This window comes from Cucurbita pepo, chromosome LG01 (assembly GCF_002806865.2).
Source record: "Cucurbita pepo subsp. pepo cultivar mu-cu-16 chromosome LG01, ASM280686v2, whole genome shotgun sequence".
NCBI lineage: Eukaryota > Viridiplantae > Streptophyta > Magnoliopsida > Cucurbitales > Cucurbitaceae > Cucurbita > Cucurbita pepo.
In genome coordinates, this window is record NC_036638.1 from 20723673 (window position 1) to 20745947 (window position 22275).

General features: G+C 39.1%; 5 protein-coding genes across 10 annotated transcripts; 3 read left to right on the forward strand and 2 right to left on the reverse strand.

Annotated features, from left to right (window-relative positions):
- Positions 1 to 2335: 2335 nt before the first annotated feature.
- Positions 2336 to 7002, forward strand: LOC111794236. 3 transcript variants are annotated; one of them, XM_023676272.1, is made up of 5 exons: positions 2893 to 3033; positions 3150 to 3192; positions 3389 to 3504; positions 4875 to 5115; positions 5333 to 7002. In XM_023676272.1, the coding sequence occupies exons 2-5, from the start codon at positions 3175 to 3177 to the stop codon at positions 6650 to 6652; spliced, it is 1695 nt and encodes a 564-aa protein (XP_023532040.1). In that variant the 5' UTR covers positions 2893 to 3033; positions 3150 to 3174; the 3' UTR covers positions 6653 to 7002. The 3 variants fall into 3 exon arrangements, with proteins under 3 accessions (XP_023532038.1, XP_023532040.1, XP_023532039.1); XM_023676270.1 differs by lacking the exon at positions 3150 to 3192 and having other exon boundaries at positions 2336 to 3033; XM_023676271.1 differs by lacking the exon at positions 2893 to 3033 and having other exon boundaries at positions 3040 to 3192.
- On the reverse strand, positions 6803 to 9792 carry LOC111794272 (laccase-4-like). Its single transcript, XM_023676273.1, has 6 exons — positions 9365 to 9792; positions 9136 to 9287; positions 8811 to 9055; positions 8571 to 8699; positions 7518 to 8438; positions 6803 to 7434 (listed from the first exon to the last, which is right to left on the reverse strand). The coding sequence occupies exons 1-6, from the start codon at positions 9452 to 9454 to the stop codon at positions 7304 to 7306; spliced, it is 1668 nt and encodes a 555-aa protein (XP_023532041.1). The 5' UTR covers positions 9455 to 9792; the 3' UTR covers positions 6803 to 7303.
- A 1523-nt stretch (positions 9793 to 11315) lies between these two features.
- On the forward strand, positions 11316 to 13588 carry LOC111781409 (LIM domain-containing protein WLIM2b-like). Of its 2 annotated transcripts, none has more exons than XM_023661983.1 (6): positions 11316 to 11548; positions 11749 to 12003; positions 12669 to 12768; positions 12865 to 12896; positions 12981 to 13070; positions 13144 to 13588. In XM_023661983.1, the coding sequence occupies exons 2-6, from the start codon at positions 11869 to 11871 to the stop codon at positions 13351 to 13353; spliced, it is 567 nt and encodes a 188-aa protein (XP_023517751.1). In that variant the 5' UTR covers positions 11316 to 11548; positions 11749 to 11868; the 3' UTR covers positions 13354 to 13588. The 2 variants fall into 2 exon arrangements, with proteins under 2 accessions (XP_023517751.1, XP_023517743.1); XM_023661975.1 differs by having other exon boundaries at positions 11318 to 11548; positions 11774 to 12003.
- Positions 13589 to 14299: 711 nt separating this feature from the next.
- LOC111776844 (probable sugar phosphate/phosphate translocator At3g11320) lies at positions 14300 to 18118 on the reverse strand. 3 transcript variants are annotated; one of them, XM_023656244.1, is made up of 6 exons: positions 17950 to 18118; positions 17585 to 17778; positions 16762 to 17229; positions 15420 to 15523; positions 15113 to 15341; positions 14300 to 14771 (listed from the first exon to the last, which is right to left on the reverse strand). In XM_023656244.1, exons 1-6 carry the CDS (start codon positions 18002 to 18004, stop codon positions 14619 to 14621), a joined length of 1203 nt encoding a protein of 400 aa, XP_023512012.1. In that variant the 5' UTR covers positions 18005 to 18118; the 3' UTR covers positions 14300 to 14618. The 3 variants fall into 3 exon arrangements, with proteins under 3 accessions (XP_023512012.1, XP_023512004.1, XP_023512021.1); XM_023656236.1 differs by having other exon boundaries at positions 17862 to 18112; XM_023656253.1 differs by having other exon boundaries at positions 16762 to 17327; positions 17585 to 17994.
- Positions 18119 to 19284: 1166 nt separating this feature from the next.
- Positions 19285 to 22196, forward strand: LOC111804966 (O-fucosyltransferase 19-like). Its single transcript, XM_023689849.1, is given in 8 exon segments — positions 19285 to 19675; positions 19754 to 19825; positions 19896 to 19966; positions 20061 to 20149; positions 20220 to 20358; positions 20360 to 20652; positions 21084 to 21560; positions 21834 to 22196. Coding segments are annotated over 8 exon segments (1764 nt in total). The 3' UTR covers positions 22066 to 22196.
- Positions 22197 to 22275: the final 79 nt, after the last annotated feature.

Genomic DNA, 22275 nt, shown 5'->3' on the forward strand with positions numbered 1-22275 from the left:
TTTTTTTTTTTTTTTTTTTTTTTTTTTTTTTTTTTTTTTTTTTTTTTTTTTTTTTTTTTTTTTTTTTTTTTTACTTGATAAGGCAACCCTAATCCTCAGCCCAACCATTCAAGTTTATGTTGAAGCAAGAACTCTTGAATCAAAGTAATTAACACCTCCTTATACGAAATTATGATCAACCAAGAGATAATACTAGAATTAGATTAGATCGAAGATCTATAAGCAAGATTTGGGAAACCTTGTTCTAAATTAAGTCACTACACAATCTAACTTGATCAAGGCTTGATTGAATGGCTCGGGTACAATTCTACTACAAGAATTGGTTGAAACTTATAAATGGTAAATATGATGCTCGGATTTCTAAGGGAAACGTCTCGATTTGAGATCTGAATTGCATTCATCCATAAATCTAATTTTAATATAACATATTACGGGTATTATAGTCTCCGGACATAAGACATTTGACTTTTACATAATTTATGAAATTAAACTATTTTTTTTAAGATGTGTTTGAGTGGTTAATGCGATAAGTTTGAAATCAATTGAGTTCCAAAAGGTTTAATTTAGTTAGGTAGTTAGGGGATGAGGGAATGAAGGCAATTAAGGGTAGTTAGGTAATTTGGTTTGCCAATTCCACTCTTCTCCCCATGCTCCTTACCAACTTCAACGCTGTCGTTTCATGTCGCTTTCCCCTCATCCTATTTTCTTCTTTTTCTTCCTTTTCGTTGCTTTTCCTAAATTATATAATTATATAATTTCATAATTTCATAATTAATACTCCTCTGCCCCTGCCCTGCCTGCCCTTCTACGTCTACATCGGCTGCCCCTATCCTACTCACTACGCTCTAAATTTCTCTTCATTAAAAAAAAAAAAAAAATTATGTTTATTTCTCCCAATTTTAAATGTATTTAATATATTTATTTTAAATAAAATTAATTACAAAATGATGTTTTAATTAATAAAATTGATAATTAAATAACATAATAATAATAATGATGGTGGTGGTGGATGAATTATTATGAAATAATAGTATGATCCAATGTTTGTTTGGTTGTATGGGTAACAAAATAAGAAATGAAGCATATTTTTATAGGTTTAGGATATGATATGCTCATAAACAGGCCAACCAATTCCAATAACACAACATTAAGACATCAAATCATTTTAAAGTTTATCAATAGTTCTACCTCCACTCATTGTTTAAAGGATTTGTTCTCATTCTTATCTATAATTTTTTTTGATTTATTCAATTTTGAATTACTATCACCAGTTGATTTAGGAGCATTATGTTTTTTTTTTATTAATTATATTTTTTTTATTACTGATAATATTTACATGCCACACTAAACACAATTCTCAAACATCATTTTCAGATATTCTAAACAAAAACTTCAACTAAACGACCATATAAAGATCATTACTATTATTATTATCAATCACAAATAAATTACTAGATAAGAATAAGACCATTAAAATCAATTGACGAGATAAGATCGGTATATATATATATATATATTTCTATTAATCCTATCTTTCACGTAACAAATAAATGATGGCAATCATAAGGCCCCAACCCCAAGGTTTCTTTCAAGAGGAATTTGGGCCTTCACTAGTGGGCTAACGCCCAAAGGTTTCTTTTGAAATAGAATTTGGGCCTTTACTAATGGGCTATATTATATTTGGGCCTAGGGCCTGGATGATGGTACGATATTATCTGCTTTAAACATTAACCGGAGATAATATTTCTTAACCCAACAAAAAAAAAAAAGAAAAAAAAGATTTAAAAAAGATTTATGTAATTTTAGTTATGCACAATTATAAACTTAAGTCAATAATAATGGAACTATATTGTAGTATGAAATTATTATTATTTTTTTATGTTCCCACTTGATCAGAAGGGGGAGGCCGGGCTGCGTAGGACGGTTTGGCTCATTACACCCCGTTCATTGATTTTTGCTTATATTATATTCGATATGGGACCCACATCCCATTTTTGGACGAAGACTTTTCGACTCAGTTTAATAATACCTTCAACTTTTGTATATTTTCCTACGTCCTTTTCCTTTTAAAGTTGGAAAAAAAAAAATAATATTAAAATAATTTGAAAACTCAATTATTGGCGTACGGGGTGTAATTTGTCGTTGCCTCGTCAGCACTCGTGGCATCTCCAAAAAACAAAAAATGACGTGGCAGGTGGGCCCCCCCCAGAAAAAAGCTGGATGGATTTTGAACGGCCGTAACAATTTAGTGGCGCGCAGCTGACGTGGACTTTATGCGACACACCCCGGATCTTAAACTAACTTTATATTCTTAATTTTATATCACCCTTGAAGTCCTCGAGGCAGGTCCGTTTTACCTATCGCACCCACCAGTTATCTGATACCTTCATATACGTCGGTCATTGGAGAGTCTATGCTTTCTCTTCTTTGTTTTCCTTTACAATTCATTCGTTTTCTGATTACGAAATTCTTTCGGATTTCAGTTTGTTCTCTTTAATCTTCTTTTTCGATTTGTTTCGTTGTGTTTGAGGCGTTTGGATTGATTTGAAAGCGAATTCCGGTGCGAGGAAGACCTCAGGATTTTGAATCTATCTACGATAAACTTGAATTTTGTTTTGTATATTCTCATTGGACGGAGGTTTTTTAGGTTTCTCCATGTCAGGCCCTAGAAAGGAAGATTCGATTACCAGCAACGTTGGCGAAGGCGCCGATCGTGATAACGTTGAAGAATTCGGGGACTCGTCTCGAGTTGGCGGTGTTTCTTCGAATGTTGTTGAGGTTTCTGGTGGTCCGCATGCTTTAACGAGGGAGATTAACCTTACGGAGCGGCTGACTCATATGCTTGTTGATGAAGGAGATGGCGATCTGTTGCTACAGCAGAGCGATCGGGAAGATTGGGTTATTCGGTGGCTTCAGGCGCTAGATATGCAAGTCATGGGTGCTTGTCGGGCTGACGAAAGGTTGAAGCCGTTGTTGAAGATGACTACGTCCAGCGGCATCGCGGAGGATCACTTTCTTGCTCAATTGAGTCAGGTTTGTGTTTAAATATGTATTGATCGGTATGTGAATTTATAATGTGTAGTGGATTTTTAATTGTCGATGACAATTCACTGCTTTATATTCCATGCTCGTCGTGCGATTCTACATAGGACTCCCGGTGCCGATGGAGATGGCATGGAATCTGTATTTGGCGTGAGTGAAAACGATTGAATGGTTTTTTCTTTCAATTTTATTTTCATCACTTCAATTTGGTGTTCTTCCCCCGTCGTTTTAGATTCTGTCCTCAACACGCTGTAGTGATGTTTGTTATGAGGTTTTGCAGTTTCTAGTTCTGTGTCTTTCGTGCTCCTTATCGCTGATCAGATCTGTCTCTGTTTTTGTAACTCAGCATTTCGAGCCGGGTGAAGTTGGCATTCTAGCGAGGTGTTTCTGTATACCTCTCGTCTCTATTCGCGTTGGGAAAATAGACAAGCAAGGAACAATCCTTTGCCCTACGAATACAAGGTAGCTATTTGCTCGATCATTTGTTTCTCGACACTCTGATCCTAAGTAACTGAGAAATATGTGTTTCTATCTGTATTTTCTGACGGTCAATTATAATTCATTAATTCATTTGATTGATTTGAAGGTCAATTGTATTTCATTTTTCTAGAATATAAGTCAGAATACCCTAATTTCCAATGCCCATTTATAATTCATTTTTTGGATTATATCTTGAAATATTAAAAGACTCGGCGTCATCATCTTTATTTTTTGTAGTGTGTAGGATTTGTCAGTTCAATGGTTTTAATCAGTAGTGCTTTTACTTCTATGGTGTAACCATATAACTTTACTTGAAAGCGTGTAATTAGTGATAATTTATAGATTTAGGACTCCGCATGTTAGCCTGTTAATGGTAACGATGTTCATTCTTCCAAATAAACATATCTTTTGGTTTGTAGGTAAAGTGGCCGTTTTCTATTATGATCTCTGAAATATGAGGAAGTAAAGGTAGTTTCATGCTCTTATACCAATAATAGCTTGCTCCTGTTTCTCAGTTGTGTAGGATTGCAGCTTAATTAAAATGAAATTATTTGGAGTGAGTGATATGAATTCTGAACTTTTGTAATTCCCTCACTTTTCAGATCAACTTGTTACTTTTCCATTCCATTTATCTTATTGTATTTTTCCAATATATGGCGAATCCTTTTCTATTGATCAGAGTGTTAGAAAGCCTAACTGCTTGTTATGAGAAATTGTAATGATTTTGTTTTTCTTGAAAAAAATTCTATTTTTTATAATTGGATGCTGATATATGTTTGTACTTAGTATATTGTCATTTGAACTCTATAAGAAATAATATTGTAGAAAGCTGTGATTGTTTTTATTGTTAAAGTTACATTGAAGTTGAGGTTTTGATTTTGAAGTGAATCAATCATCATTTAAAATTTAATCATGGATATCTTGACCTTATAGGTTTGAACCTTGTCCGAGATATTAGAGTGTTGTTGGTATCTTTCTACAGATCTTTTTAGGTGTTCGGTTGCTTTTTATGGGCTATTTCAAATTTTGCATAGTGTTTTCAATGGGAAATTTTCCAAGGATGATGGAGGATGCAGTTGTATACCAGAAGAAGTTATTACAATCGGTTAATTGATTCTAGGTTGTGAGGAAATTACTAATATTGTTTAGGATTTGGCCGTAAATTAATGAGATAGATATAGGATACAAGGCTACTATCTGAATCTTTTTGTATTCCACAAACTTCTGTCGTCTTCTCATCTTGATTCTTTTACCTATCTGCTATCTAGATTCTAATGTTAGGATTATGATGGTTAATTATTATATTATTTTTTATGCTTCTAAAAGATCCTTTCATTTGCTAATTATCACAGGGGAAACTTAAAACTAATGGTCCTACCATCATCCGACTTTCGACTTTCATTCATTGGAGATAATGGATCTGTAGAGAGACTATTCGCTCTGAATAACAGATTGTCAAGTGATTTCGTTACACTTGATGAGATCCCTTCAGATAATTCTGGCCGTTCATTTGTTATTAAAGCAAATGATCAAAATATCTATTTTTGGTGCTCAGAGAAGTCAAAGCTCTTGGGAACTGAACTACTTGCGAAGGTATTTGTACTTTTCGTATTGAGTCTAATGACGAGTAGTTGTTCTTTTGTTTGAATTACAGTTACAAAAATAGAATTTTTCTATTGTTGTTCATTCATGAGAAGACCATGTTGGTCTGGGAACATGTAAAGCTTTTATGTGATTTATTATATCTTCGTGTGGTGTGGTAGTTATGACTTGATATTACATATTTTATGGGTTCCTGACGTTACCACAGATGAAAGACTTGCTGCAGAGAAGACCCTCTATTGCTGTATTAACTGGAATCAGTGAATTGCGCCTTGGTTGCTTTGCAACATGCCTTCGTGCCTATCTTATGGAGTCAACTGTTCCTAACCAACATCCAGTAAGTTCTGCTGATTTGTTCTCTTCATTAGACTCCACAAGAGAACTATCCTATTCATCTTATTTTGGACAATCGTGTGCATCATCCAAATCTGTGCGGTCAAGAAATTCTGGTAGTTCAGCAGTTAAATCAAATTCTGTACTCCAGGGTAGTCTTAGCCCCAGGTTGAATTCCTTTAAAGAAGGCCTTCCTAAGACGTTGTTTTCTCTGAGAGATGCTGCTAGGGAAAAATTCAGGAGGCGTGGAGACAGTTTGGCTTTAGATAACCGTATTGTTGCTCCATCGATTTCCACTGATGCATTTTGTGTTAATTCTATAAATCAAACTGCTGATTCAAGTAGCCCATTATCTGCATCCAGTTTTTTGGAATCATTGGGAAAATTAGCTGCCCCAACTCCTGAAGTTTCATCTCATGTTCCTTGTGTGGTTTCACCTCTCTTAACTCCTTACTACTGCTGGTGTCCTCCTGGTGCACCATCAATTCTGCAGCAAAGGGAAGAACCTTCTCAACTCCCCATCCCATCCATCAGTGCATCATCCCTTCCACCATTTCCTTCGCTGTTACCAGTTTCTACACCTTCAAATTTGTCGGTTCCAATATCACCTTTAAATCTAGTTGATTATCCGTTAGTGGATTTCCCTTCTCTATTTCCAGAGCCACTAGTCCGTCTGCCTTTGAAAACCTCTCAGCAGATCCCGACCTTCACTCCTTTGTTCTGCGATCCAATTGTTCATGTTCCTGTAATTGATGTTTGCTCCTCGGGTCAAGGCTACCTTGTGAGTGCAGGCCCTACAATTTCGGCCTCCATTCCGCCACTGCATCCTACACTCGTGAATCCAGTGATACCTGCTAATAATGTAGAAAAGGATCCTAGAGAGACACTGCGTCTGCTCATCAGTGGTTCAAGCCAGGGCAACCCTCAATTGATGAACGTACTCCCTGTTGTTCTAACAGATACAGAAGCAAATCAAAGTTTATTTTTAACTGGAAGCCGTGGTCTGTACAGTAATGCTCGAGACATCGACGCAATTGCAAACAGCATTGCTTCACTGGGCATTGTGTCACTTTCAGGGCAATCCGCAAGTGATGTTGACGATTTGAATGGCCATCCAGATGACAGCAGTGACTCAGAAAGCTCTTGTTTGCATGAGCTTTCCCCATCTCATTCCGAGGGAAGGAAGTCTGGCTGATAGAAAGTTTATCTTCATACATTCATTTCTTCTTTGCAGAACTTGGTCGCTTTTGTTGCCGTCTGCTAATGTGTAGATATATTGCTTTTGTATTTTGAGTTACAATTAGCGTCGCTCTTCACCAAAAGAGGTTGATGAGTTCGTTGTGTCTTGGGGGGTGATATGTCTATAGTTTGCCTGCCGTAGTATATGTAGTTCATGTTTTCTTTCCGTCAATTCCCTCTGTTTTCTTACTGTGTTGGGTTACTCTTATTAGTATGTCTTGGTCGTTTTTTAGGTTAAAAACGTACGTGTTCATATACAGTGTGTTTAGGATACGGTTTGTAATTAGAAGCAGCAAAATTCATCCATTTTCTTGGAAAATCGTTTGAACTTTAAAGAAAAAAAGAATACAAGATCTTCAATGTTCATAGATCATCCCAGCTTCATCAAACAAAGGACTCCATTGCTTATTCTTCAATCTTCACTTGGTGCATATGAATCCTTATTTTGATTTTCTCACACAACACAATCACAGATCTGTTCACTCACTCTCTCTCTCTCTCTCTGGATCCGTTTGTTTGTTCTTTTAAACTCCACAATTCCCTCCCCTCCAGGCTTCACCAGTTTCTAAGCTCTGATTTTTATAAGCTTTTTGAAAACAGGGGAATCCTAACATCGAGGAAGATCACGGGGCGGCGGCGGCAAAGACTCATTGGGGCCTTCCCCATTTTCCACTAAAAACGCCATTTTTAATCCCCATGTCGTATGTACTTCCAAATGGCAATGCATGAACCAAACACCTGCCCACATGATGAAACAAAAAACGAATTTAGAGCCAAAAAGAAAGACGAAGAAGAATAAGGGGAAATAGATATCTGTTCACCTGGGTTATCTGCTTTGAATCTTATCGCCGTCCAGCCCCCATTTGGCACTCCGAAAGTGTTCCTCTCAACTGGGTCAACCAGATTAAAGCCTTTCGGATCCTCAATCGGATCGAAATTTCCCGATCCTTTTCCGACAACGAACACATTGAAGCCGTGTAAATGTATAGGATGACTTTCAGGGGCAATCACAGCAGTGTCTTGAATCACCAATTGAACATTCGAGTTATAACGCAGCCTATAAACCTTTGTCCCATTTGTTGTCTGAATATTTGCAGGTGGTTTCCCAGTATAATCGAAAACAAACGGCGGATTCCCCGGAAAATCCTCTGTAAAAACCCCTCGAATCTTGTAGTAATGCGATTGAAGAAGAGCAATTTCGGGCATCAAAAACGTTACATTGTTAACCGCCGCCACGATTCTAACTCCATTGACACAAGTCTCACAAGGATTGATCCCAACTCCAATGGTGAAAAACAGAGTATGATCGATGAACAGAGGGACTTTTGCTGGGTATTCCTCTGAATTGAGGCTTCGTAGAGAATCGATGAACCGATCTGTTAAAAGGGTTGAATTTTGAGCAGGAACTTGTGTTAATACGATGGTGGGATTCTTGGGAGTTCCTTTGTATCGAAGAAAGGCTGTTGCAGTTAAGTTATCGATAGGAACAGGGGCATCCATAAAAGGGGAGGCTGTAATTAAGTATTTCCCGACAGGTTTGTCGGCTGTAAGAAGGGCGTTTGTCGTTTGGCCAGGGCTTATGAAAATGGTTTCGGTTTGGAAAGGCTTAGTGTAAGAAGCATCGACTTCAACAATGGAGAAACGATGGCCTGCGATTTTGAAGAAGAAATCTTCGTTGAGTGCTGCGTTTATGATTCGGAGAAGGTAAGTCTTTCCAGTTTCAACGTGTAATGTGAAGCCTCCTGCACATTCATCAAAAGACATTCCCAGTTATTTCGTTGAGTTCAAAACTCCAAACCCATCTCCCCAATTCATATCATGTTCCAAAGTTATGATCTTTTGATGATTTTTTGTGTTTTTGTCCATTTGGGTACCATTAGTAGCGCAGCCATGAACAGGGCCTGGGTGGCCATTGATTATGTGGACGTCCGATACGGCGGGCGGCAGACCCGACACTATGCTCTTGTTGACCATATCCTCCACATCGCCCTTCCACCATTCACCTGCAGAGGATGGCAATGAGCTGAAGCCGGAAAGTAAAGCACAAAGAGGATAATATCTACTTAACAGTGGGCTTGGGCAGTTAGAATGATTTTGAACGATATTTTGCTTACCTAAAATGATGATTTTCTCTTTATCAGGATTGGTAAAAGGATAAGGAACGCCAAGCTTGGGTAAGATGACAATGGCGCCATGAACCGTGGCTCTAATCCAAGAGATATGAGCATGCCAAAAAAGGGTGCCTCTTTGGGCGTGGAGAGTGAAATTATAGACATAGTTCTGACCCGGTTGAATTGGGCACTGTGTGATATATGCTGGTCCATCAGCCCACCCGCTTCGGAGCTGTCGAACCCCATGCCTATCAATATCGAACAAAATCTTGGCGTTATTTCATCTTGGATTCGAAGAATAAGCTTATTATTAGTTGGTAGTTCAGACCAGTGGATAGTGAGATTATGGTTAGCTCGGTTGGTGACTCGAACAATCACCGTGTCGTCCTCCCTGGCATACAGAGTTGGTCCTGGAAACTTCCCATTAACAGTCATAATAAACTTGCTCCCACAGATCTTCGTCTCATTCTTCAACACAACCTGCACAGAATTTCATGAGTATAATCTTCTGATAATGTTTTAGCCGACAAACCCATCTTCACAAGAATTAAACTTACTAAGAAACTGTAATGACGAACAAGAGATTCAACCACAGCAGCACCTGCCAAGAAGGCTACCAAAAGAGTAATCAAAATGTATCTCATCATGTTTCTGTTTGCAGTCTAGAGTGGCTCTTGATCAATGGGGTTGAAAGAACTTTATAGAGCAAGAAGAAACATTGCTGTCTTATCTTTTTAAAACGTTAGGTGAAACAAATAATCCAACCAGGTTTGGTTTCATGAGATCTCACGTCAGTTGGAGAGGAGAACGAAGTATTCCTTATAAGGGTGTGAAGTCGTCTCCCTAACAAACGCGCTTTAAGACCGTGAGGCCGATGATGATCTGCAATCGGTGACCTTGGGCTGTTACAAATGGTATCAAAGCCAAACATCGGGCCGTGTGTCGGCGAGGACGCTGATTCCCAAAGGGTAGATTATGAGATCCCACATAGGTTGGAGAGAGGAACGAAGGTGGAAACCTCTTCCTAACATATACGTTTTAAAACCGTAAGACTGACAGCGATACGTAACGGGCCAAAGCGGAAGGCTGACAATAAGATGTAAATATCGGCTAGTGGTGGTAACACGACTTTTCTTCCATGTTACACAATGATAATGGCACACCATTTTAGTTAGAAATTGTTCTTTTGTGTATTACGCTTTGTACACGCTTACCATATTTTATGTCGCGTTGAAACTTACATCCCAGCTGCTCCCTCTCTCTGTCACATTCTAGGCAGCCACCCTTTTATCTAAATCCTTTAGAAAAACTAAGGATTATCTTAGGAGGTTCTAGAAGTGTGGGATGAAAGACGATATGTAACAGGTTATTCGTTTTGCCATGAGTATAGTAGACGGACATGACTTTGGTTTGAAGCAAGGTCCGTAATACCACTTGTTAGGGACAAAAAGTCGACTGAACATGGATCCTCAATCTATAAGGGATCGATACTTGGAATGAATGCGAACGTTCGAGAAAAAAAGAAAGAACTCGTGAAAACAGCTCAACCTCTATCATCTTTTACATTACTTTCTTTTTAAGCTTCTCCATCTTTAAATGGAAAGCCAAATCCCAACTTTTTCTTGTTTTTAATACAAGTCCCAAGTCTCTGTCTCTCTTTTTAACACCTCAAAATGAGAAACTTCCCAGGTTTTACATATTTTTCATGCAAAAATGGGAGCTTCCACGGTCCAAAGCACACATAGGCAGACTCATTCATCGCGGAGTTGATAGTCCAAAAGGTCTCGTTCTAATGGAGATGTTTCTGTATTTATAAACACATATTCTTCTTCTTAATTAGCTTGTTGATCGAAATCAAGACTAATAAATACCATAATGATTATTAACTGAGTTGTAATTTACAACCTTATAAATATTATACCAAAACTGAAAAATACAATGAAAGCTCACTAAATTCAAACATACAGAGTAATTATGTCATCTAAACATAAATACTTTCCATTTTCTTTGTATGGTAGACATGTCTGATTCAGAGCTGGGAAAATAATTAAAATAATTAAAATAATTAAAATAATTATAAAAAAAAAAAAAGAAAGGAAGAACACAATCCATTATTTTTTTTTTCTTTTCTTAGAACGCATCATGTAAGATGTGGATGGACGGGGTCCAGTTGGTTAGGGTCAACGGTTGACTTTTTTTGGAGTTACGGGCCACGGCCAATAAGCCATGGGGAAGGCGCCTATTTTTGAGGAGTTACAGGCAACGTCCATCGCAGAGGCGCCCGTTTTTGGGGAGTTACGGGCAACATCCATCGCAGAGGCGCCTGTTTTTGTGGGGTTACGGGCAACATCCATGGCAATGGCGCCTAGAGGAGGCGCGTTTTAAAAGCCAACTCAATCGTTGAAACGAGCCAAATTAATGGTGGGACACAATTCCTGCCAACTTCATCCTTCTTTTCTTTTTCCTTTTAATTATTATTTGTAAATGCGTTGTAATCAGATTCATTAAACAATAAATCTTCATTTCATTTTTCTCTTTTTCATTCCCTTTTGGATCAATTCTTTACCCCAAATTCGAACGCAAAACTTCCACTACGCTTCCCCAAAAGGGCTCCAATCCAATCCAATCCAATCCAATCCAATCCCTCTCCCCCTCGTCCCTTCTTCCCTCTCGAATATCTCTTGACGATTTCGCTTCTGGGTTCTCTGCAGATCCACCCGCTTTTCATTCTCTAATCTCAGGTATGTGATTTTAACTCAATTTCGTTCGCATTTTCCATCTCCCAACTCCCAGATCATGATCAATATATACTTTTAAGATCTTTGTTGCCTTTTTTGGTTCTTGAGCGGTCGTGTTTCTGCGTTTACTCGTATTGGATTTATGTTTGTTCGTTACATTTTTATAATCTATTGAGTATCTGTGTTCTTTCCGATTAGCGTAGTTATGATTTTGATCTAACGAAACAGAGAAGAAGGGACGTTAGCTGTGAGAGTTGTGGATTATTTGTGATCTTGATTGGGTGAAGAAGATTCAGATCTAATCTAACTCCGAGGGCTTAGCTATGTCTTTCACTGGAACACAACAAAAGTGCAAGGCCTGTGAGAAGACTGTCTATCCTGTGGAGCAGCTCTCTGCTGATGGAGTTTCCTACCATAAGTCTTGCTTCAAATGCAGCCATTGCAAAGGAACTCTAAAGGTATTACTCTGTGTTCTTTGAGCTGGATTCTGATCCTTAACATTGCTAATGCGCCTACAAACCAAAGGGTTAGGATATATTTGTTCATTTATATGTATTTCATAAGCTCTGATGCATGTCAATAATTGAGAAATAAACTCAACAGCTGTTGTGTATATGTTCTCTTAAAGTTTTCCATCCGATGATGTCTATCACAAGTAAACACAAACTAGTTTAAGGGATACATCAAGGGTTCCAAAGTATAATGAGAATTCGGTGCATGGTGTCTAATTGTGAGATCTCACATCGGTAACATTCTTTATAATGGTGTGGAAACCTCTTCCTAGTAGAGGGTTTTAAAAACCTTGAGGCTAAACCCAAAAAGGGGTGGACACTAGTAAGGATGATGGGCCTTTAAGGGGGTGGATTGAGGGGTTCTATATCGATTGGAGAAGGAAATGAGTGCTAGTGAGGACGCTGGGCCCTGAAAGGGGTGGATTGTAAGATCTCATATCGGCTGGTAGCTTTGAGGGGAAGCTTGAAAGGGAAACTTCAAAGAGGACAATATCTGCTAGCAGTGGGTTCGGACTAGCTAACATATCCTATTGTGTAGCGACATGTTTTATGTTTTGAAAAGTGGAACTTTTACCTACTGTAGTTTAACCTCGTTCTCTGTTTTCCTTCAGCTGAGCAATTATTGTTCAATGGAAGGTGTTCTATATTGTAAGCCTCATTTTGAGCAGCTCTTCAAAGAGACAGGCAACTTCAACAAGAACTTCCAATCACGTATGTTCTTATCTTCTTTCACTTAACTTTTATGTTTCACTTCCCAAAAGTTTTGGTTTCACATGTTTAATTGTTCTTGAGTTTTATTTCCAACAGCTGCAAAGTCAGCTGAGAAGACTCCAGAGCTGGTAATTTCCTGTCGTAATCACTTGTAATTTGTTCTTGTGAAGATAAAACTATGCTGATTCTTGTAAGCACTTCACTGGTTTCAGACAAAGTCATCTAGCAAAGCTGCTGGCATGTTTTCTGGTACTCAAGACAAATGTGCTACTTGTGCTAAAACTGTTTATCCACTGGAGAAGGTAAGCACTTGCTGAGAAGCTCACAAACCATTTATTATCAACAAAGAGCACTTAAAACTCACATTACTTGCAGGTAACAGTGGAGAATCAGTGCTATCATAAGTCGTGTTTTAAGTGCTCTCATGGAGGGTGTGCTCTTTCCCCATCAAATTATGCAGCCTTAGAGGGTATTCTATATTGCAAGCATCACTTTTCCCAGCTTTTCAAGGAAAAGGGAAGCTACAACCACTTGATCAAGTGTGCATCCATGAAGCGTAATGCTGCCTCGGTTCCTGAAGCTTAAAAGTTTGAATTCTCATATCATCATCTCGGACCTAACTCTCTGTTTAACTTTAAATTTTCTGGTTTCGAGATGGGAAAAAAGGAAAAGGGAAAAAAAGGATTTTTTTTTTTTTATGTATTTACCATTGTTTCGGCTCGTGTGTTTATTTGAGCAAATTGTTGCATTTGATCCATATTTGAGGTGCAAACCTTATATAAGATTTCCAGGACTTGCATATTTGCATATTTGATCATAATGTGTTGTGTTCTCTTTCGATCTTGCTTTAAGCCTTTCTTCATCCAGAAAGATAAGCCTTGGGTTTTCCCTATTTAAACAAAAAGAATATCCCTATTTAAAGAAATCTACCGGTAATAGTCTAAGCCCATCGCTTGTCCTCTTTAGATTTTCCCCAAGGTTTTAAAATGCACATCGTTTGGTGTCTACCTTTGATACCATTTGTAACAGCCCAAGCCCAGTTTGGTGTCTACCTTTGATACCATTTGTAACAGCTCAAGCCTACACAGTGTTTTGACTTGTTACGCATTAGTCTCATGGTTTTATTTTAAAATGCATCTATTGCTTCATTCTCCTCTCTAACCTATGTGGGATCTCCAATGGGAATGTAATATTTTTTTACAAGAGTGTGAAGAAAATCTCTTCCTAATAGATTGTTTTAAAATCGGTTTGTTATAAATGGTATCAAAGCCAAACATTGGGCAGTGTGCCGCGAAGACGTTGTCCTCCCAAGGGAGTGGAATGTGAGATCCCACATCGGTTAAAAGGACAATGAAACATTATTTATAAGGGTGTGAATCAAAAGGACAATGAAACATTACTTATAAGGTGTGAAAATCAAATCTCTCTAGTAAATGCATTTTAAGACCGTAATGGCTAGCAATAGACTTGCAATAGCACTTGTTGCACACCAAGCAAATAAATCAAACAAGGGAAGGGCTGGGAGAGAGGGAGAGAGCTATGTGAATGGTTGTCATTAATGTAAGAGTGTGTAAGCCACCCACTTATACAATGCCTTCTTTTGATCAAGAAAGAATGAAGCTGAGTTACACAGTGATGTTGGGTCATTTATTCAACTTTCTATTCCTAAGCTGAGTTACACAAGCCAGTTTCCTATGCTTCTGAGACAAAAACAAGCAGAGAAAAGATCAAAACAAGATCAAAACAAGATCAAAACAAGACCAAAAATTTAATGGCAGCAATGCCCAAGCATGCAGCCACTACTACTTGGCTGCAACTGGATTTCCCATTGATGGAGGTTTGGGTGTGTGTCAACTCTTATTTGCACGTTTCTTTGCTTCGCTGTAGAGAATGACTCCCATAACTGTGAGCGTATAACCAAACATTCCAGTAACAGACACAGGATTTCTAAAGATCAAGATTGAAACAACTACAGCTACTGCCCCTTTTGCATTTCCTAGCACCTGGAACACACACAAAACAAACCACATTTCTTACAACCTTCCACTGCCTCAAACACTTGACATTGATAGGACTTAGGGTATTAAAAGAAATGATAACATCCAACTTCCTGCAACCAAACACATAGCCTTCAATATTCAACCTCACCGCGCTTTGGCTCATTACTTGAATATACCATATTTCTGGCTCCTCTATAACAGAAAGTACTACAAATCTACCAAACAATTAAACTCATCACAACCTATGAGTTCATACATTAGGATCTCAATCAGCCAAGAACACATAAAGTTGAGCACTGGAACTAGTAACATGCATGAGTATACAACAAAGAATGAAAATATACCTGAAGGGTCAGCGCGCTGGTGTGTTTCGTGACCAGAAAATTGGTCAAATTTACGAAATATGCTAGCGACGAATTGAAAAGAAGGTACCAGATGATCTTGACATCATCTCTAGCAAGAGCTATTGTGATACCAATCACATTATCTTCCATAAAAAGTGTTGCAGGCAGCAAGAAAACAACAGCCATAGGAGCCATATATAAAAGGAGATTCATGGAATTCAGCTTCTCTCTGTATGAGAGACCATTAGATGCTTGAAATTTCATCGTTTAAACAAAAACTAGAATGATATAAGATAGAAGGCATTACCCTTCTGCAGAAAGCAAGATTCCTTGAAGTACTGATTTGAGAGCTCTTGCGGCGGTAGCTGCAACACATATCAGAAAGCCAAATAGATGGAAACTTGGTTCGCTCTGTTGCCATGAAAGAAAAACTTGAGAGGCAAATTCTATGGCCACTTTATTTTCATACAAGACATGAGACAACAACACTGTTAGAGCAAACACAGACATAAGCCCACAGAACAAACATGGTGAAATCCAATAATTATATCTACCCTTCAATACCCAAAACTAGAGAACGACTCGAAAAGCTTGCACGACTAACACAAACAGAAACCTGAATTGAACTTATAGATCCCTTGGAAACGAAACGAAGCATTTCATATAAGGGTGTGGAAACCTCTCCTATACGCGTTTTTAAACCTTGAGGGAAAGTTCTTGAAGGGAAGACCCATAGCTAGTAGATATTGTCTTCTTTGGGCTTTCCCTTTCGGGCTTCCCTTAAGGTTTTTAAAACGCGTCTGTTAAAGAGAGTTTTCCATACCCTTATAAGTAATTCTTTGTTCCCCACTCCAACCGATGTGGGATCTTACAATTCGCCCCCATGATCTTACAACATCAGCTAGTGGTGAGCTTGAACTATTACAAATGGTACAGAGCCAAATATCGGGTGTGTGCCAACGAGGACGCTGGGCCGCCAAGGGGGGTGGATTGTGAGATACCACATCGGTTGGAGAGCCAAACATCGGGTGGTGTGCCAACGAGGACGCTGGGCCCCTAAGGGGGTGGATTGTGAGATCCCACATCGGTTGGAGAACCAAACACCAGGTGGTGTGCCAACGAGGACGCTGGCCCCCAAGGGAGTGGATTGTGAGATCCCATATTAGTTGGAGAGCCAAACACCAGGTGGTGTGCCAACGAGAATGTTGGCCCCCAAGGGGGTAGATTGTGAGATCCCACATCGGTTGGAGAGGAGAGGGAACAAAGTATTCCTTAGAAAGGTGTGGAAACTCTCCCTAGTAGATGTGTTTTAAAACCTTGAGGGGAAGCGAGAAGGCCTACAAAGAACGATATCTGAGATCATGTGTAACAGCTCAAGTCCAAATATATGAAATCCTAAATCCCCATGCTCAAACAGTAGATGTTTGCTCCCATGTCGGTATTATCCATAGAACACAATAAACAAAACACGACAAACAGGAGCTGAGGAAATGTTTCAGCGTTGAAACAAACATTTTCAACTTAAACGAAGATAACCGCATTAAATTTCTCATAAAGAAGCACAGAATTTGGAGTATTCCTACAAGAAATATTGAATGGGGGATAACAAATTAGGCAGCCAAAGCAATAAACAAAAGAAGAGTACATACCCCGCTCGCAATGACAACTCCGGTGACGACAGGAATGAGAGTAGCATAAGTAAGCCAAGCCTCCCTCTTCAAGGTCATCAGATAAGCAAAAACCGCCGTGAAAAATGGCGTCGTCGCTCCAATAGCCTGGTTGAAAGAGACAGGCAAATACCGAAGCGAAATGTTGCCAAACACAACGGAGATGCAGAAGATAAAGCTAAGAGCAGAGATCTTAAAGAATTGGACGCGAGATCGAATGGTCTGCAAAGGAACCACCTTAAACCAAGCAATTGCAATGTAGCTGAACAAAGAACAAGCGGTCATGTGGCACATGGTGAGGAAGATCGGGTACTTAAAACCATAGTTGGTGAGCAAATACTTGTTGAGCAAGAGAACCCCAATGTTGGAAGAGTACCAGGCGGCAACGAGGCCGATCGTGAAGAAACGACTCATACCCTTCATTTTGGGAGGTGGGTGTTGATCAAAAAGCTGTAATTTCAACAAAGAAATGGTGGGTTTTGTTAAGTGGAGCGCCGTGGGAGGTAGGAGACGGACATGAACCAAAAAGGGTCGGGCAAAGCAAGGATCTGGGCATTGGAAATGTGCAGCGATTAGAGAGAAACAATAAGGGGATTGAGTTGTAGAGAAGAATGAGTTGGTTCCATAACAGAAAAGCGGGGATTTGGAGAGAAATGGAGAGAGAAAGGCAGAGTTTTTATAAACTTATTTCCAAAGAATTAGGCATATGCAAAATTGGTGCATTTGACCTTACTTAAAGGGCCCTGCTTTTTCATTCATTAAGAAGCGTGTAGTGGCGTGGAAGCCTTCTAAATTCAATTCTAACCTGTTTGGTTGGCCATGTGGAAACCCATGGCGCCGGTTGACCTTCACATATCTCTGCAGATCCGCCACAACTTCCTGCTGTTCTCAACTTTCTAACCCCACTTTTGCTTCGAGATTTGAACAGCGATGATGCAGCAAACACATGTTGTGTTGAAGAAGAACATATCAGCTTTTGGCGCCATCCCTGCTTCCTCTCTGGAACACCCAAAAACCTTAAAGTCACCGAACAATCAGCATATGAAACTAATCAAACACTTGAAGAAACAGGGGATCGAGACCTTTTTGGCTTGATCTCAATGACCCATAAAGGATTTTCTCAGGAAACAAACAGAAGTGGGTACAAGGGAAGGAGATGGTGGATGATACCATTGAAGAAGAGGGGAGGTATTGCAGATGATGAACAGAGTAAGGTATGTGTCATGTGTATCAAGTTATTAACCTCACTGAGACAAGATTTTGGAGCTGAAGTTTGGAAAAGAAGGAGAGGGAGGGAATCAGAAAATGCGATGGGATATTCACTCGACGTGGTAATGAGGACAAGGAGTGTGTAGGGTATGGTCACACAAACTACAATATCATGAATCCATAATGAATATAGGCAACATTCTGGACATGTTCCAAGTGGGAGTTTGTGTTTTTTGGTATTTAAATGAAAGAAGAAATGTGTGTACACATGCGAGATTCAACCTCAATTGCTTACAAGATTCAACCCGACCACACCTATAAAGACTTCAAGAACATAGTTAAGCAATTAAGATATTTGTTGAGCAATGTTGGGTTGAGACTAAGGTTTTGGTTGGATATTGAATCATAGGAGTAACCTTTCTCCAAGACGTGTTGTTCATGGTCGCATGCTCATGTCACTGCCAAGTGCCAAATTCTTTATTTGATTTCATGTTGTATTGTATTACTATTTGTATTTTGTGTCATATTGCTATTCAACACAATCATGTTTAGGCCGTGTCATATTTGAATTGTCTCAAAATGACAGGTGTATGCAATTAGTTGTCAATGATTTTGTATGATTGTTGATCACATCAATAAAATGTATAGTGGGATGCGACTAATCGGAGTTATGCTATCTACGCCGCTATATTGCTTGTGGTCTATAACATTCCTTCCAAAACCTTCTTTTAATCTTACTTTCAAACTCTTTTTTCAGAGATCTCTCTACCCTATTTTCTAAAACTTTCTTCTCAAAATGGGGTTAGAGGCTTGAGCATACATTGCTCGATTGTAGGCGATCCGTTAGAGGCTTGAGCATACATTGCTCGATTGTAGGCGATCCGAATCCGAATTGGCTTGACTGACTCGATGTTGGGAGTGACAATTGCAAAGAAAAGTGTGATTGCGATTGTGACAGCCATAACCAAGATTCAAAATCCGAATACACTATATGGATACTAACTTTCATGTATCTCTCCTTCATTCGGATGGTGATCAGACCCCAAATGTTGAAATGTCCTTAATTAGAAGAGATCAGAATTAGAACAGAGATTTCGGTTCCTATGATATCCCCATAGCCATGAAAAAGTTAAATTCACAAAATAAACCGTCAAATCCCTTCTCGTCCACTACTACCCATTTCGGCCCCTCTTTTTGAACACCTCCACCACCTCTCCACCAAAACAAAAATTCAAAATTCATGCCCACTGCCCTTTACGCCTCCTCCTCCTCCTCCTCCTCCTCCTCTTCAACGTCATGACCAGAAGAAGGCTGTTGGAATATGACCATGAGGATGCCGCCAAACTCGCCGCTGCTGGCATCTTCATCGACGGCGACGCCAAACATGTTGCCTCCTTCCGCCGCCATGTCCACCGCCACTTTCCCGACATCGTGCGCCGCCCTGGATGTTTCGTGATCGGCTGCTTGTTGCTTTTGGCGTTTTCCACCATCTCTCTGTTCGTTAAGTTTACGTTGCTCAATTCTTTCGATGAAATGCGGTTAATGCACAACGACAAAAAAACTGGGGGGCCTTCTGGTAATTTCATTCCCCGCCAAAAACTTATCTACCAATCAAACGCCGCTTTGGCCCAATCTTCTTCCGCTAAGACCAACCCCCACAACCCTGTTCCGGCCAAGGTTCAATTAATACGAAATCTTTTATTTACTTTTTAATTATTATATTATATTTTAAATAATTTTGTTTTTCCAAATGGCGGTTAGTTTTTGGAGACATGGGAGCAACCCGACAGTCAAAACTATTACAAATGCATAAATGTCACAAAGAACGACGAATCATGTAAACAATTTCTGTAAGATTATTGTTATCGTTCTTAGTTTCAAATAAATTAATAATGGTTTAATATCAGGGATTGAGATTGAAACAAATGGCTACCTTCTTGCTCGAGCTAACGGCGGATTGAACCAGATGAAAACTGGGGTCTTTTCATTGAAATGAATGAGTTTTTTTTTTCTTTTTTCGATAGAAATGTTTTTGATTTAGTTGTTTGTTTATTTTATAATAACTATTGCAGATAAGTGACCTGGTTGCTATAGCAAAACTCATGAATGCGACTCTAGTTCTTCCTTCTTTGGATCAAAGATCCTTTTGGACTGATACAAGGTCATTATTCCTAGCTTTTATTGTGAGTTTAATTTCAAACTAAATGAAGTATTGAATCCCTTTTTCGCAGTGAATTCAAAGATATCTTCAACTGGAAAAATTTCATCCAAGTTTTGAGGGATGAAGTTCATGTAATAGAATCTCTCCCCTTAGAACTCTCACATATCAAGCCCTTTGAAACGGCACCAGTTTCTTGGTCTAAGGTATTCGCTGCACATTCATTCATTCATTCACTTGTTTCCCTCCCATTCTAAATGGAAATATATGCAGCCTCGTTACTATAGAGTACATATGGCGTCTTTGTTGAAGCAGCACAAAATCCTTCACTTAACCCACACGGACTCTCGATTAGCCAACAATGGTGTTGCGGAATCGACACAGAAACTTCGATGTCGAGCAATGTATAGAGCTTTGACATTCAATACCAAAATTGAACAGTTTGGAAACAAGCTCGTTGCTCGACTAAGAAGTGATGGAAAACCTTATTTAGCTCTGCATTTAAGGTAAGCAAAAAGTGCCAAGAGTAGTACTTTCCTAGGCCTACTTTCAAATTGAATGCTAAATCAAAACACCAATTCTTACCTGAGAATAGAAGAACACCATTTCATTTCAACGTCAAAGAACATCTTGTAATGTAATAGCCCAAGCCCAAACCCAAGCTCACCGCTAGCAGATATTGTCTCCTTTGAACTGTCCCTTTCGAACTTCCTATCAAAGTTTTTAAAATACGTCAGCTAAAAAGAGGTTTCCACACCCTTATAAGGAATGTTTCGTTCCCCTCTCCAACCGAGGTGGAATTTGCTAACGGTGGGTTTAAGCTGTTACATATAAGTGCGATGATTAGTATTTCATTCACACATGTACCGTTTAAACTACCAAGACCGGTTCTCCCAAAGTTAGATATGTTCCTGATAGCAAATATATTTGATTGCAGATATGAAAAAGACATGCTGGCATTCACGGGCTGTAGTCACAGCCTTACCGAAGCGGAGGATGAAGAGCTGACGACCCTAAGGTTTAACGTACGACACTGGAAGGTAAAAGACATAAACAGTACCCAACAAAGACTACTAGGGGAATGCCCCATGACTCCAAGAGAGGTAGCTATATTTCTTCAGGCAATGGGGTATCCTTCTGATACCAATATCTACATTGTTGCTGGCAACATTTACAGCGAAAGCGGGATTAAACCGCTAAAAGCTATGTATCCTAACATCTTCACACATTCTTCTTTGGCAACTGAAGAGGAATTGGAGCCTTTCAAACAATATCAGAACCAGTTGGCTGCTTTAGACTATCTTGTAGCAGTAGAGAGTGATGTTTTCGTTTACACCTATGATGGGAACATGGCTAAAGCTGTCCAAGGTCACAGGAGATTTGAAGGGTTTCGGAAAACCATCAGCCCTGACAGGTATAGAGCAGAGATAAACAAATCCATAGCTGGGAATTTTTCTTATCAAAGTAAAACATATGGCAGAAAAAGACTCAATTCATAAACGAGAATCCTAAAATAACTTAAATGTTGTTCATTGAGTAATTACTCTGTACTAGTAGTTGATACTTAGTCAGACCTGTAAAGCTATTTCCATGCAGGTATGGTAGGAGGATTGAAATCCTAAATGGAAAAATGAATTAGAAAAGAGTTTCTGTCTCAATCTAAGGGACGCTTATCATCTATTTTCAGGACAAATTTAGTGGATTTGATAGACCGATTGGACGCAGGAGCATTAAGCTGGGAAGAGTATTCTTACAAAGTTATGGAATTACATAAAGAGAGAATGGGGTCACCATATCCCCGATGTCCTGGGAAGTCCTCGAAACTGGAGGAGAACTTCTATGCCAATCCTTATCCAGGTTGCATCTGCCGCAAGTCTGATGGCAAGAAGCATAGCTCAAAGAAAGAATGTCGAGGCTGAAATCTCATGGTCACATACAGGGAAAGGCCATGGTTTGGGTTCATTTGTCACAGGCATGCTTTAGCAGCTACAAATGAATGCAGGGCACTAGAGAAATTGTAGTAGATGAGATCGCTTCTGTTTAAAGAACATCTCATACAGTGGTAACTACCCCCCCATTTTTTACCTTGGAGTCCACTTACAGTGGTAACTACTTGAGTCTGGATATTC